The sequence below is a fragment of the Amphiura filiformis genome, chromosome 1 (assembly GCF_039555335.1).
Source record: "Amphiura filiformis chromosome 1, Afil_fr2py, whole genome shotgun sequence".
Lineage (NCBI taxonomy): Eukaryota > Metazoa > Echinodermata > Ophiuroidea > Amphilepidida > Amphiuridae > Amphiura > Amphiura filiformis.
Genome location: NC_092628.1, coordinates 2,966,129 through 2,981,229, shown reverse-complemented (window position 1 = coordinate 2,981,229; position 15,101 = coordinate 2,966,129). Strand labels below are relative to the sequence as shown.

The window sequence follows — 15,101 nt, the reverse complement described above, 5'->3', positions numbered from 1 at the left end:
TGATGTAAAAATGTTTTAGATTTATGTGTTTTACATTATGTTAACTTACCAAAAATGTTATGCGTCCTGTACGTATCAATACAGTTGCACTTCATGAATAGGTATCCTTGTCCTCTGAAGCTTTCACATCTATAGACAGTCAATAGGTCACAGATCGCTCCATCGAATCGGTTTCAATTCCAATACAAATGTCCATAGAATCCCAGATAGTGTCAGTCAGAGTCGTCGTCAGGTGGTGTGGGGAAGACCACCTTTCGATCCCTAAGAGAGAGAGAGAGAGAGAGAGAGAGAGAGAGAGAGAGAGAGAGAGAGAGAGAGAGAGAGAGAGAGAGAGAGAGAGAGACAGAGAGAGAGGAGAGAGAGGGGAGAGAGGGAACTCAGAGAGAGAGGAGATGGGGCAGCGCAGCTTGCAATGAATAGTTTCTTTCGCTTCCTTTTTTGGCTTGATTGTCTGAGCAATTTGTGGGGAAAATCATCTACTTTTTTAATTTGCTTCACAGTTTTAAAATAGAAACTGTTATTTCTCTCATACTTTATTTACATCACACTCTATTTATACCATTCCTAACCCGCTTCATTAGCTTGAACGGTGTTGAACCCAAAACTATCTACAATTAGGGACCAGTCAATTATTATTGTATTAGTAGGATCATTGTTGAATATTGTGTCGTGTATAATGGTGTATGCGTAGTGTACGATGTTTCTTACCCACTTGATGTTTTTTTGTATGTCATTGCTAATCACCCTAAGGGACCGTTCACAAACACTTGTAAGGGGGGGGCCTGATGCAAAACAATTTCATCGCGAAAATCGTTCGGGGCCCCCCTTTACAGACCTCGAAAATTTCAGGGCCCCCTTTTTGACATGAAAATTATGGGTCAACCCCATAGAAAAGCACATAAACTCAATTTTTCCAAGAAAATTTGTGGTCATTTTTTTCAGGCCCCCCTTAGGAGGGTTAAAAAATTTTCATGGCCCCCTTTTTGCATCAGCCCCCCTTACAAGTGTTAGTGAACGGTCCCTAATTATTACTCTTGCAGGAAGAAAGGGTGGTCCTTGAATACAATTTGTCCACTCTGAAGTACAGAGTGACAACACGCGTGTATACAGCGCGTAGTGTGCTGCGTCTGCATTCATGCACTGCAGGTATGCGTGCCTTCAAAGTCGGCACAGGGTATGCGTCCGCGTCGGTACTTTGTACTTCAGAGTAGACCCACTGTAGTATAGTTTCCCTTTTCCTAAACTAGAGACATGTAGGAATCAGTATGACCCCAAATAATAATTGGTACATACCTAGGTTGCATATGACTCCTGCATCTTTACTGTGGTCACAGTTGTTTACTCCCCATCCATTATGACGGCATTCATCTAAACCATTTTCTAATCCTGAACAGCTTACATCACCCAGCCAGATTTCCCCAGTTCCCATTTCAAAGTGAGCATTCCTAACAGCTTGAGCGTTAGCAGATGGAAATCCAAGTTGACGACAAACTACCATTGCATCATCGTTATCCCATGAGTCATCACACACTGTACCCCAAAGACCATTGTAAAATACTTCCACTCTGCCTTCACCTGAATTTCGGCCACCGACAAGACGGACTGAAACAGGTTGAACACATTTAGCTCAGAAAGCAAGTTTACTTTGTAATGTAATACTGTAGCCTACATACAATAGAGCCATCAGGCAAATCTGGGATCACAATAAGGACACGTCAATCAAATTCCCTAATTATAAAACATATTACCAAAATTGTCTTGCAATTATAAATCATGTCATCATTATAAAAGTTTGGCTTTTTCTCCTTCATAACGGTTTCAACCATGTCAAAGTATTTGATCAATCATTCAAACACTCTAGTTTTCCCCTTACCTGCATTACTACACCATGATCTGGGCAAACAAAAACAATTCCCAAATGCCCACACACTCCTTTATTTAATTCTATCAGGACACTTAAATCCAGTACCAAATTATTGTGGGTGCTATGATCTTAGGAGAACCAACATCAAATAAACGCTTATAGCAAGGGCTTCCACTTCGTGTTACCAAATTGTGGATTGTATACCCAATTTGGTGTTTTTAAATTTGAGCTGCAATGGTTCTGCCTCTAACAGATATTCCAGTACTGCAGGTCTCGAGGGTCATTCGCAAGATGTACTCTGTATACGCATTAAACAGATGAGGAGACAAAATGCACCCTTGTCTCCTCCCTTGCTGGCACGGTTGTTTGATGTGATCATTTACAAAATAATGTGTCTAACAAAACTATAACAAAACAAAATTTCTAGACCTTAAAAATACCAACAGGCATCACACTAATAATATACACATATATTTTTTATCTATTCTAAGCTTAGATTTTCTTTTTTTATATCAATTTTTCATCTTTTTCTGCCTTTTTGTGGTCATTTTTATTCTATAAATTGTTAATTTAATTAAGCCCAATAAATTAAGTTATTCCTTTCATACCATGATCAAAAGTAGCTTGAAAATGTCCTCGTTATACGTTACTCATTTTAATGATGTTTTAATGCCATTATTCAAATGTCTAATCCCTTGTAAAGATGCAAAGATTTAAGATAAATAGCGCCATCAGTGTTCAACTTTGCTTAAAAACGAATACACTTCTACATGCAATCAAACAACCGTGCTCGGTTTTGAACCAATTGCTGATCATCATAAAGTGCATGTCCTAAAAAGTCCTACCGCACATGTTGGGAATTCCATTGATACTAAGATGTCCCACAGTTTTCGATGTTTAAATATACACATTTGAAATCTAAAATTTTGATTTCAACATTGACCAAATACAAGCATATTAAAAGGCCATTGGATATTTCAGATCAGATTGCAGACTTTTCCATGTTTTGCCCCCCCGAACAGGAAAGAACGTCTTCCAGCTTCATTTCTATGATTAAAATTGAGAGCTATATTACCGTGTGAGCTACCTCTTGTATTAGTGCCATGATTGTTTCTTATAAGACTACAATATAGGCCTTTAGGAACAAGCCCAGCTAGGCATTTCAAGACAGTGATACATAAGTTGTCATGTCTACGATCACTTAGGCGCTTCCAGCCAAGCCAGTCCCTAATAAATGAAGAAGGTGCGCGAACAGGAACCCTGAGGATAGCTCTCCCAGAGAATAGCTCTCCCAGGATAGAAGACGCTCTATCCTGTTCTGGAGTGTAAAATATACAATGTCACAATAACTGAGTCTCGGAAGCACAAGAGCTGTATAAATATTGTTTTCAAATTGTCAGGTGAACGCCACTCTCTGACTCTATACAGGAGACCAATATATTTTGAGACATTGCTACAAATTTGATTTATGTGAGGCTCCCAACACATTTTGTGATCCAGCGTGAGGGCTATAGGCCAATAGTAGAGAGATTGCGGAGAGGCGTTCACTGCAAACGCCATACGGGTTACGGATTTCTGCATTTTGCGGTAGAACGTCATAGTCCCGTTCACATCCAAACTAGCCTCCTATACAGCCAGTTTGTGTCGGTCCTAACGCTCGTCGTTCCTAGTATGTCCGTGATAGCCGCATAGAGTCTGAACCAAGACTACGTGTAAACGCAATTGCAATCATGATGGCGCTATGCTGAGACAAATAATCTAAAGGTAATAGGAAGCACCCATTGATTCACCTTGGGTGCATCGAACCAGAGAAGATTATCTTCTTTCATCGAACTACTTTCCTAGGTATTGATATGCAAATACGACTGGCTGTATCTACAAAAATGTATAATGCTCTAAGCATTCAGTCCAGATTAGCGATATTTGAGTTTTGCGGGCTATTGGAAAATGAGTATAGGCCTATGTTCACACGTGTATGCTATTTGTCTAAATAATCTAAACAGAGTTTGGTGTTGGATGCCTAGGAAGTCTTGGTGTATATTATTCGAATAACAAGAAACAAACTCCATTATCATATAAATAATACCCTGTTTACTTTCTAAAGCAAAATGAAAATAGATAATCTAATATGCCTAGTTAGTAGTTACTACCCAGCAAACACAAATATATTACAGAAAACGTTAACTGTCGGGTTAAAGGTTATGTGAGGGTCAAGGGCATTAAAAGTTTTAATAACATTCAAAAAACCCTTTGTTCTAAAGTTGCTGATAAACGTTCTAACACAATAGACACTTTTAAGTGTCATTTGGCAAACATATTTAAAAATATGTTTGCCAAATGATATTTTACTATAGCATTTCGAATTTTGGCTTGAAATGTTAGTGTAACACGAGTTTTCATGATCTTTATTTAAACATAAATCGATATGTTATCAAAACGTTTTAACTAAACCCAAAAACACATGCATTATCATGTTTTAAAAACATTTTGGAGTTTGCTGAATAGTATCCATAGGCAAAACACTTTGACAGCTGTTTAATGCACAACGTAAAAGCAAGGCGAAAAATAGCGTTGCACGAACTTCTGTTTCCCGTCCCAAACAGACAATTATACCGCATTTATGGCGTAACACGGCACAATCTTGCCTAAAACGCCTCTTCGCAAGCTGATTTTTGGACGGCATTTTCCACACACAACTGAATAGGCAATCTTCCCGTTCGAATTCGCGTCGAAAAAAATCGAAATTTGTTCACTTCTTCTTGTCTATACGAGATCAAATTTTAACCCCAAAAATGGATTTTATTACATGTCGGACTCTACTTGTTCTATTAGGATACTTTGATTCGTTTCATAACATGATAAACATACTATTTTTCTGCATTTTATAATGCGTTTTTTTGTCATTTTGGAACGTCATTTTTTGCTACCAACCGCAACGTAATCGCCTTACGGTAATTCCACGATTGACCAATTCACAATAGATTTCACCCTCTAGAGGGCATAATAACCGATTTTCGACTAATGTAGCTTGCTGTTCGCGTTCCCGTGTCACGTTTCACGTAAATTTCGCAATCTCTCTAGTATTAGCTATAACCCCAACATTTCTCATAACAAGCTGATTTGTTCAGGATAGGTCCAGGAACATGTGTAGAATCAAATTCCAAAAGTCCCCGAAAATCCCCCTTGTGCTTCCTTCAAATTCCAAGATGGCGTCCAAAATGGCCGCCATTTTCAGTTTTTATCATAACTTTGCCCCCAGACATGTTAAAATCACAAACAAAGCATCTAAATATATGTTTTGAGGTACAAGGAATGTTTTAAAAACATTTGCAAGAGGTTTCAATAATCCTAAGTAGCCAAAATCAAAGATGGCGTCCAAAATGGCCGCCATTTTCAGTTTTTATCATAACTTTGCCCCCAGACATGTTAAAATCACAAACAAAGGAATGTTTTAAAAACATTTGCAAGAGGTTTCAATGATCCTAAGTAGCCAAATTCTAATATGGTGGACAAAATGGCCACCTTTTTGGTAAGTAAAATTAGTTTTCAACCAGACATGTGTTTAAGATGTGTTAATTGGGATTGGAGAAAGTTCAAAACTCATGATTTGTATAAAGCAGACTTATAATGCACATCATCCAAATTCACTACCATTATTACCATCATTATTTTACAATATTGATTCAGTGCTTTTATCATGTGTACAATACAATAGTTACCATTATTTTCTATTTGCCTCCAAAAGAGCTGAGCTCATGCCAAGATGGCTTAAGCCTATGTTCACATTGGTATCCCCGTGATGTAATGCAATCAAATGGTACACCTTAAACTTAATCAACTTGCACTGTGTTTTCGGCATTAATGTTCTTCAATGCTGGTTTGGTCTCCTCCTCATTGTCCCCAACTAGTACAGGTGCTGTGTTGCTGCAAGACTGACCACAGCATTTGCTGCACATCAATGTACAGAAGAGTCTCAAGTTTCTTGCAGCTGCATGTCATGTTGTTGCAGCCATCTTGTTTGCATCCACATGTTGAGCAATGTGTCTGGTGCAACAGCGAGTTCTGTTTCTACTGGAACAAGAATTCCATCTTGTGATCTCCATCCCCAGTCAGTTGGACTTAGGTTGTTCCCCATCCATTCTTGAACCGTGAGAAAAGTGCCATATCCATCAAATGCAACAATCGGGTGTGCTCCATAATGCTTTAGCATGTGTGATGTGTAATTCTGACATATGCCTGCATAGGTGGAGGGATGTGGCCAAATGGCATGTCGAAGTAGGTAACCACCATCTACTACAAAGAGACAATTATATTTCAACAGAAGGCCCAGGGAACTCTTTGGCGGTTTACGCATAAGGTCATCTTCAAAGAGAGAAGGTGGCTGAGGACCTAGTTCGTACGTAAAGAACGACGCTATCTCAGAGCTGTTGTTCAGTACACATGTGATTCTATTAAATAATAGAGTCGGATTCACTTCTACTTGTTGTCCCCTAACTCGCACCATCTTGCCCTTTGCTCCAATCATAGTAACTTTGTCATTTCGGCGTAAGGCAATGTTTGTAAACTTCGTACCCGTTATTTCTATTGCTGACTTTGTGCCAACTTCCACCGCTCTATCACAGTTAGCGGATGAATCTGCTACAGTCCCAGTTGACACAGATACCAGACGATCCGGTCCATACCCAGCAAAGGGGGGATGTGCCTTCAACCAACCAACAAAAACTTTACGATCCCTTATGTTCACGTATGAACATCCGTGAACTGCCCTAAAGCATCACAATCTGGGGCACATCGTGAAAGTGCGTGGACTCACTTGGTTAATGTACTGTCTGTGATTAGGCGACCATGTGTCATTCCCCTTGATGTCTTCAAAGTCCACAACAAAAACTGCTCAATGGTTTGGTCAGAGAAGTTTCCACCCCAGAAAAAATCTAGACGTCGGATGGTGAAATATCCCTTGTCTGTGAACAGTTGGTACTCATCTGCGGGCATGTTTTTCCCCAAAGACTCCATCTGTTGTAAATACAACCTTGCAGATTTGGCATAGTGGAGATGCCCTGCAGCGTGGAAGTGAGGCATCATCTCTCTTATGCAGTAGAGGTGGAGCTTCCAATTCCCTGTTCTTTCAGCTCTAATGAAATGCCGAATAAGGGCCACTTGTCTGATGTATTGCACCCACAGCTTCCCAATTCTGCTTTCACCTGCTTTGATGTCTCTTCACGCTATTACAGGCTGTGACACAGTCTCAGCCATTTATCGTTGAGGAAAGCGCAAACCCTGAACAAGAAACATGAATATGACTTGTTAGATACCTTTACAAATGCCAGCAGCATGCATGATGAGGTACAGAGAGCAGGGGAGAGCTTCATCCTGAAGATGTATGGGGCTAGCAATGGTTCATTGAATGAATACCGCCACACTGTATACAAACGGGCAATTGGTCGCAGTTCCTTAGCTCTTCATTTGAGCTCATGAGTTTACCCCCAAACTTGTGCTGCTGCAAAACAGCACTCATTCCGCACTTTCCTCACAGTTCAAGAATGGATGGGGAACAACCTAAGTCCAACTGACTGGGGATGGAGATCACAAGATGGAATTCTTGTTCAAGTAGAAACAGAACTCGCTGTTGCACCAGACACATTGCTCAACATGGTAACATGTGGATGCAAACAAGATGCAACAACATGACATGCAGCTGCAAGAAACTTGAGACTCTTCTGTACATTGATGTGCAGCAAATGCTGTGGTCAGTCTTGCAGCAACACAGCACCTGTACTAGTTGGGGACAATGAGGAGGAGACCGAACCAACATTGCAGAACATTAATGCAGAAGACACAGTGCAAGTTGATTAAGGTATACCATTTGATTGCATTACATCACATGAATACCGATGTGAACATAGGCTTAAGTCATCTTGGCATGAGCTCAGCTCTTTTGGAGGCAAATAGAAAATAATGGTAACTATTGTATTGTACACATGGTAAAAGCACTAAATCAATATTGTAAAATAATGATGGTAATAATGGTAGTGACTAGTGAATTTGGATGATGTGCATTAAAGTCTGCTTACAAATCATGAGTTTTGAACTTTCTCCAATGCCAATTAACACATCTTAAACACTTCTTAGGCGGTCATTTTGGACGCCATCTTGTATTTTGGCTTTATATCTAGGTATTGAAATCCTTCGAGTACATTTTGAATATATCCATTGTACCTCAAACCTATGTGAGATATTTTGTATATCTGGTTGAAAACTAATTTTACTTACTAAAATGGCAGCCATTTTGGCCGCCATATTCGAATTTGGCTACTTGGGATCATTGAAACCTCTTGCAAATGTTTTTTAAAACATTCCTTGTACCTCAAATATATATTTAGATGCTTTGTTTGTGATTTTAACATGTCTGGGTGCAAAGTTATGATAAAAACTGAAAATGGCGGCCATTTTGGACGTCATCTTGGATTTTGGCTACTTAGGATCATTGAAACCTCTTGCAAATGTTTTTAAAACATTTCTTGTACCTCAAAACATATATTTAGATGCTTTGTTTGTGCTTTTAACATGTCTGGGGGCAACATTATGATAAAAACTGAAAATGGCGGCCATTTTGAACGCCATCTTGGATTTTGAAGGAAGCACAAGGGGGATTCTCGGGGACTTTTGGAATTTGATTCTATACATATTCCTGGACCTATCCAGCTTGTTATGAGAAATGTTAACCTTTTTATGATATATGAGCTAATACTATTGGCCTACTAAGTATATACATTTACTTACGTTTTCTAAAGCATCACTATTCAAAAATAAACTAAGATCACCAGATTTACCTATATTACGACTTGAAGTGAGATAATTTCATTCCATCCACATTAGCTGACAAAGTCACCCTACCTGCTTTACCACCGGACTATACATACCTTTTGGTGAGCAAATGACTCCTGCATCTTTACTGTGGTCACAGTTGTTTACTCCCCATCCATTATGACGGCATTCATCTAAATTATTGTCTAATCCTGAACAGGTTACATCATCCAGCCAGATTTCTCCTACCCCTACTCCAAAGCTAGCATTCCCAACAGATTGTGCAACACTAGAGTCATCACACACTGTACCCCACGTATCATTGTAAAATACTTCCACTCTACCTGCACTTGAATTTCTGCCACCGACAAGACGCACTAAACGAGGTTCAAAATAAAACATGTAAGGAGCAAGTTTTTTTTTTTTTCGGGGAGGGGTTGGTGAAAGGACTGAAATGTCCATGCTCTATCGATTGTCATCATCAGATCAATTAAATGAGATGTTGGGTATTGTAAATAATAGGAGAGCTGACCTTTCAAATGTATTAAATCCTATTAATCCTTATAACAAGGGCTTCCACCTGGTGTTGACCAAATTTGAAATTTTATGTCTAATTTGGTGTTTCTTAAATTTGGGCTGCTATGAGGATGTGACATACATCAAATGAGGGCTGATGACTTATACTGTCGCAGGAAGTAAGGATGGTTCTTGAATACTATTTTGTTCTTTTTCCCAAACTTGAGAGTAGGCCAGTTTTGGAAAGTTGCAGATTCTTTTGTGACGGATATTTGAATTCAATGAATAATTTCCTGAAATTTCCTAAATTTCATACATTTCGAAACCTATGACAATGTTGTAGGAATCAGCATGGCCTAAATTAATAATTAGTACATACCAAGGTTGCAAATGACGCCGGCATCTTCACTGTGGTCACAGTTGTTTATTCCCCATGTATTATGATGACATTCATCTAATCCATTTTCAAATCCTAAACAGCGTACATCATCCAGCCATATTTTTCCGATTCCAGCTCCAAACTGAGCATTCTCAACAGCGTTAGCAGATGGAAAGCCAAGTTGACGACAAACTACCATTGCATCATTATTATCCCAGAAGTCATCACACACTGTACCCCAAAGACCATTGTAAAATACTTCCACTCTGCCTTCACCTGAATTTTGGCCACCGACAAGGCGTACTGAAACAGCTTTAGAGTAACACATTTAACTTAGTAAACAAATTTCGTTTGTAATTTATAAGATAACTAGATTTCGCGGTTCTCGGGTTGGGCGGTTCTCGTGATAGGCCTATCTCTAATTACCCAACACCCGTTACCCATAATACTTGTCCTGACCTTTCAAACTACTACGATAATTATCTCAATGATTAAGACACAACTTAATCAACTCTGTTTTGTAGCTGTGACGCTTACTTTGGTATACCCATAATCTGAAACCCATCGTTCGCCTCTTCCAAGCCCTGTCCTGCTACCACATCAGAGGACCCAAAAATACCCCGGAATTCTAGTAGTGTCTGGATGTAGGCCGTCAATTCAATCGCCGAGGAATGTGAACGCAAACGGGTTATATAGGCCTTACCATAACTGATGATTTTTTTATGTTAATCATGTCTTTAAAATACCGTAAAACCCCGTCTACAAGCATATATAGTGTTTTTTATGAAAGCTAAATTAATTCGAAGCAAGTGTAAATATACCAATACAATAGATTGGTCTTAAAATAATACTTGTTTGCATATGCTTGATCCGTAATGTATTTGTTCGAACTCCATAATGGTGCCTGGATTAATGTAGCTTTCATCAGAAGCACTCTATATGCTTGTAGACGGGGTTTTACGGTAGGCCTATTGGTCCGATGAGATGCACCTGTTAGTGGTCACACTTTACGATGCGGTACTCTGCGCACACCCCGTTGATACTCCGCGTTAGCACACCGCGAGCACGCGATATCACACCGCGTGTACGCAATATCACACCGCGCGAACGCGATATCGCACCGTGAGAACGAGATAGCGCGCGGACGGACGGACGGACACTCTGTGATTAGTATTAACAAGCGTAAATATACCAATACAATAGATTGGTCTTAAAATAATACTTGTTTGCATATGCTTGATCCGTAATTTATTTGTTCGAACTCCATAATGGTGCCTGGTTCAATGAAGCTTTCATCAGAAGCACTCTATATGCTTGTAGACGGGTTTACGGTAGGCCTATTGGTCCGATGAGATGCACCTGTTAGTGGTCACACTGTACGATGCGGTACTCTGCGCACACCCCGTTGATACTCCGCGATAGCACACCGCGAGCACGCGATATCGCACCGCGCGTACGCAATATCACACCGCGCGAACGCGATATCGCACCGTGAGAACGCGATAGCGCGCGGACGGACGGACACTTTGTGATTAGTATTAAGATGTACCCTACATTAAGGTTATCATACAACTTTTGGTTCACAATAAGGATATGTCAATCATATTTACTATTTATAGTAGGATATACTAAATTTCTTGGCATCGTAATAGATGACGACTGGTCATGAAAATTAAACATTAAAAATTGTCTTGGAATATTATGGCATTATTATAAAGGTTAGACGTACTATTCCTAAAAAAAAACAATTCCCAAATCCATACATTTTTTAATGCCAAAGAAAACTATCAGAACATTCACCAATCCAGCTTATAGCTTGCCAACACATCAAACTATTTAATTATATCAGGACCTTTAAAATACAGGACCAAATCATTGTAGGTGTTATGATCATCATAAAATCAACAAATGAAAGGGTATAGCAAGGGCTTCCACTTCATGTTACCAAATTGTATGCTGTTATTTCAATTTATTTTTACAGGAAGTAAGGGTGGTTCTTAAATATTATTTTTTCCTTTTCCTAAACTAGAGAGTAGGTCAGTTTTAGAAAGCTCCATATTCTTTTGTGAGAGATATTTGAATTCAATGAACCTTTTTTTTTCATAAATTTCATACATTTCTGAAGCTATGACAAGGTTGTAGGATTCAGCATGACCCCAATTAATAATTAGTACATACCTAGGTTGCAAATGACTCCTGCAACTTTATTGTGATCACACTTGTTTATTCCCCATCCATTATGCCTGCATTCATCTAAACCATTTTCTAATCCTGAACAGTTTACATCATCCAGCCATATTTCCCCAGTTCCCACTCCAAACTGAGCATTCCAAACAGCTTCTGCATCACCAGATGTAAAGCCTAGTTGACGACAAACTACCATTGCAGCATTATTATCCCATGAGTCATCACACACTGTTCCCCAAGAACCATTGTAAAATACTTCTACTCTACCTTCACTTGAAATTCTGCCACCGACAAGACGGACTGAAACAGGTTGACAGATCGTTAATTAACTTTGAGCTGCTATGAGGATGTCATATACATTAAAAGTTATAAAGAGGCTTTCACCTGGTGGTTGCCAATATTGGGATCCAAGTACAGTGTTGTTGGTTTTTTTTTTAAATTTACTTTGGCAGGAAGCAAGGATGGTTAAATATTGTTTGTTTTTCTTTTCCCAAACTAGAAAATAGATTCTTTTATGAGGGATATTTGAATTTCATAAATTTTACACATTTCTAAAACTATGACAAAATTGTTGGATTCAGTATGACCTCAATTAACATTTAGTACATACCTAGGTTACAAACGACTCCTGCATCTTCACTGTGGTTACAATTGTTTATTCCCCATCCATTATGACTGCATTCATCTAATCCGTTTTCTAATCCTGAACAGCTTACACCATCCAGCCATATTTCTCCGGTTCCCACTCCAAACTGAGCATCCCTAACAGCTTTTGCATTTATAGCAGAAGTGAAGCCAAGTTGACGACAAACTACCATTGCATCATCGTTATCCCATGAGTCATCACACACTGTACCCCAAGCACCATTATAAAATACTTCCAATCTACCTTCACCTGAATTTCTGCCACCGACAAGACGGACTGAAACAGCTTTAAAGTAACACAATCAAAAATATTGTAAACAATTTGTAATTTATATTGTATCCTACAATAGCCTATCAGGCAAATCTGGGTTCACAATAAAGACATATCAATGAAATTCACTGTATAATGTATAATAGGAGATACTATTTTTTTGGCATTGTTATAGATGACGACCTGTCGTAAAAATCACACACATGAACTATTACCAAATATTATGACATCGTTATAAAGATTAGACCATTCCTCCTTCATGACACTGTGATCAATCTTTAGAACACTCTAGTTTTCCCCATGGACGTAGATCCAGGACGTAGATCCGCTTCAATATATTGACAGAGGGGTGGTCTATACAATCCTTCTCCACCCAATGCTGATGCCTGTTTGTGGGTTTCTGACCAAATTAACCTCATACTTGGCCATTTTAGCCTAAAAGAGCAAATTTTGCGCCCTTTGCGCTCATTAGTATCATAAGCTTACTCTGTCGACAAAAGGTGCTGGATTCACTATACTTCAAGAATTTTTTTCCAACCCCCCCCCCCCCCATGTCAAAAAGGAATCTACGCCACTGGTTTCCCCCTATCTTTACCTTAATTATTGTCCCATGTTCGGGGCAGAAAAAAAATTAATGCACGATTTCCTTCAAATTTTAAATTTGTCTTTATACTCAAAATGCTGAAATAATACTAGTAATAATGATCGGGAATGGTTTTTGTCCATTTTGAGCTGAAATAATGAGGTTACGTGAAAGAAACACTGCTTGTTATTTGGGCCGTTTAACACGCAGTTCTATGGGTGGACATAAAGTCATAATTTCTTGAATTATGACTTTATGTCGAACTTTACTCTGTTTACCTACAAACAAATTTGGCTGATTCCATTTAGGTGCAAGTTGTGACATGTGTAAACATTACAAATATGCCAAAAAATCAGGTTTGAAAAAAATTAACCAAATTCATATTATAAGATCGTACATTATGACTTTAATGCTAAAGAATATGATCATAACATGCACCAATCCAGTTTGGTTTGCCTACAGAATCCCATATTTAATTATACTAGGACCCCGAAAATCCAGAGCGAAATTGTTTTAGGTGCTATGAGCATAAAAATCATAATATTATCAGTCATTTTCAGTTGCATCGGTCTATTAAAAATACCACGATATGGATAGGTTGTGGTCACAGCTTTGTTGAGAACTCATCTGGGCTGAAGAACCTAAGCTAGTCATTATCTGAAAATACCATCTATGTTCTTAGTAGAAATATAGTACGAAACGTGGTCAATTACACTAACTGCATATCTTAGCAATGAATTGGACTAACACCATTTTGGACTATACTGTATAAGAGTAGCTCTACCTTTAATACTTGAGAGTCCCGACTGTTTTTGATAAATTAAAGATTAAATTTACCTTTGTTGCAGCTGCATATCAGCAGCAAAAGGGTCCAAGAAAATAATATCCGCATGACTGCATGGGGGATCTGCATTAGAGAGAGAGAGAGAGAGAGCAATAATTTAACAATGACCAAAATGTCTCAAATTGGAAAATAGTAATCATATTTCACACCCCGGCGACTCTTTAATCATGTTTAATGAAGAAACGTAGGATATATAACTGTGAAGTATTAGACAAACTGTCTTGAAAAGTAAATAAAATCAATTCAAGATTTGAAGTAAAATCAGTTGCAGTTGTAAATAACTAAACCGCGTTTGGATAAATTGTTGCTATAGCTTGCAGGCTGATGCTAGTCAAAAGAATTTAAGCTGAAAATGTATATATCAAGATATGATACCATACAAATGGGTGTGCATGTTATATCTATAACATTACCAAATATTTATGTTTACATTACCAAATATGTCTATGATGTGCAAATGCATGTACAAGTAGACACTTCAATTCACCAATCAAATCAAAAGCTGACTTTCCTTCACTTTATGTGCCCATATTTGGTCAATAGTTGAGAGAGAATATCAGTGGAGCAACACATGCTTGCTACAGCGGAAGGACAATCCCATCCCCAGCATAATTTCTTCATGACATACGAGTTTGATTCCAAGTAATAGTTGCTATTCGATTCAGGTTTAGTTTTGATTAAATATAAAAAGAACTTAATATGGTTTATATATTCAACAAGTTTCATAAATGGTTGATGTTAATGTTATGAGCTGTTTGGAAACTAAGAAAATTTAGTTTCGATTAGAATAAAACATCTACAGAAATGGTTGTGATCTTATCACCGTGTGAAATCAAAGTTGAAGAACATGAGAATAAGGATAGGATGTCAAAAATGCAAAATTGTCAATTCTGGTCCCTATTTGATTGTACATGCCCAAAAAGGCTGAAAATAGTAAAAAGTAAGGGGCAGAGGTAACATAACTAGTTTGTTAAATGTATTTAGAAATGGCATTATTTATAGCTGATC

General features: G+C 38.4%; 1 protein-coding gene across 1 annotated transcript; it reads right to left on the bottom strand.

Annotated features, from left to right (window-relative positions):
- Positions 1–1,012: 1,012 nt before the first annotated feature.
- On the bottom strand, positions 1,013–14,141 carry LOC140169218 (scavenger receptor cysteine-rich domain-containing protein DMBT1-like). The gene is given in 6 exon segments (XM_072192476.1): positions 1,013–1,602; positions 8,785–9,045; positions 9,564–9,895; positions 11,738–12,050; positions 12,361–12,681; positions 14,087–14,141. Coding segments are annotated over 6 exon segments (1,641 nt in total). The 3' UTR covers positions 1,013–1,243.
- Between the last annotated feature and the right edge of the window lie 960 nt (positions 14,142–15,101).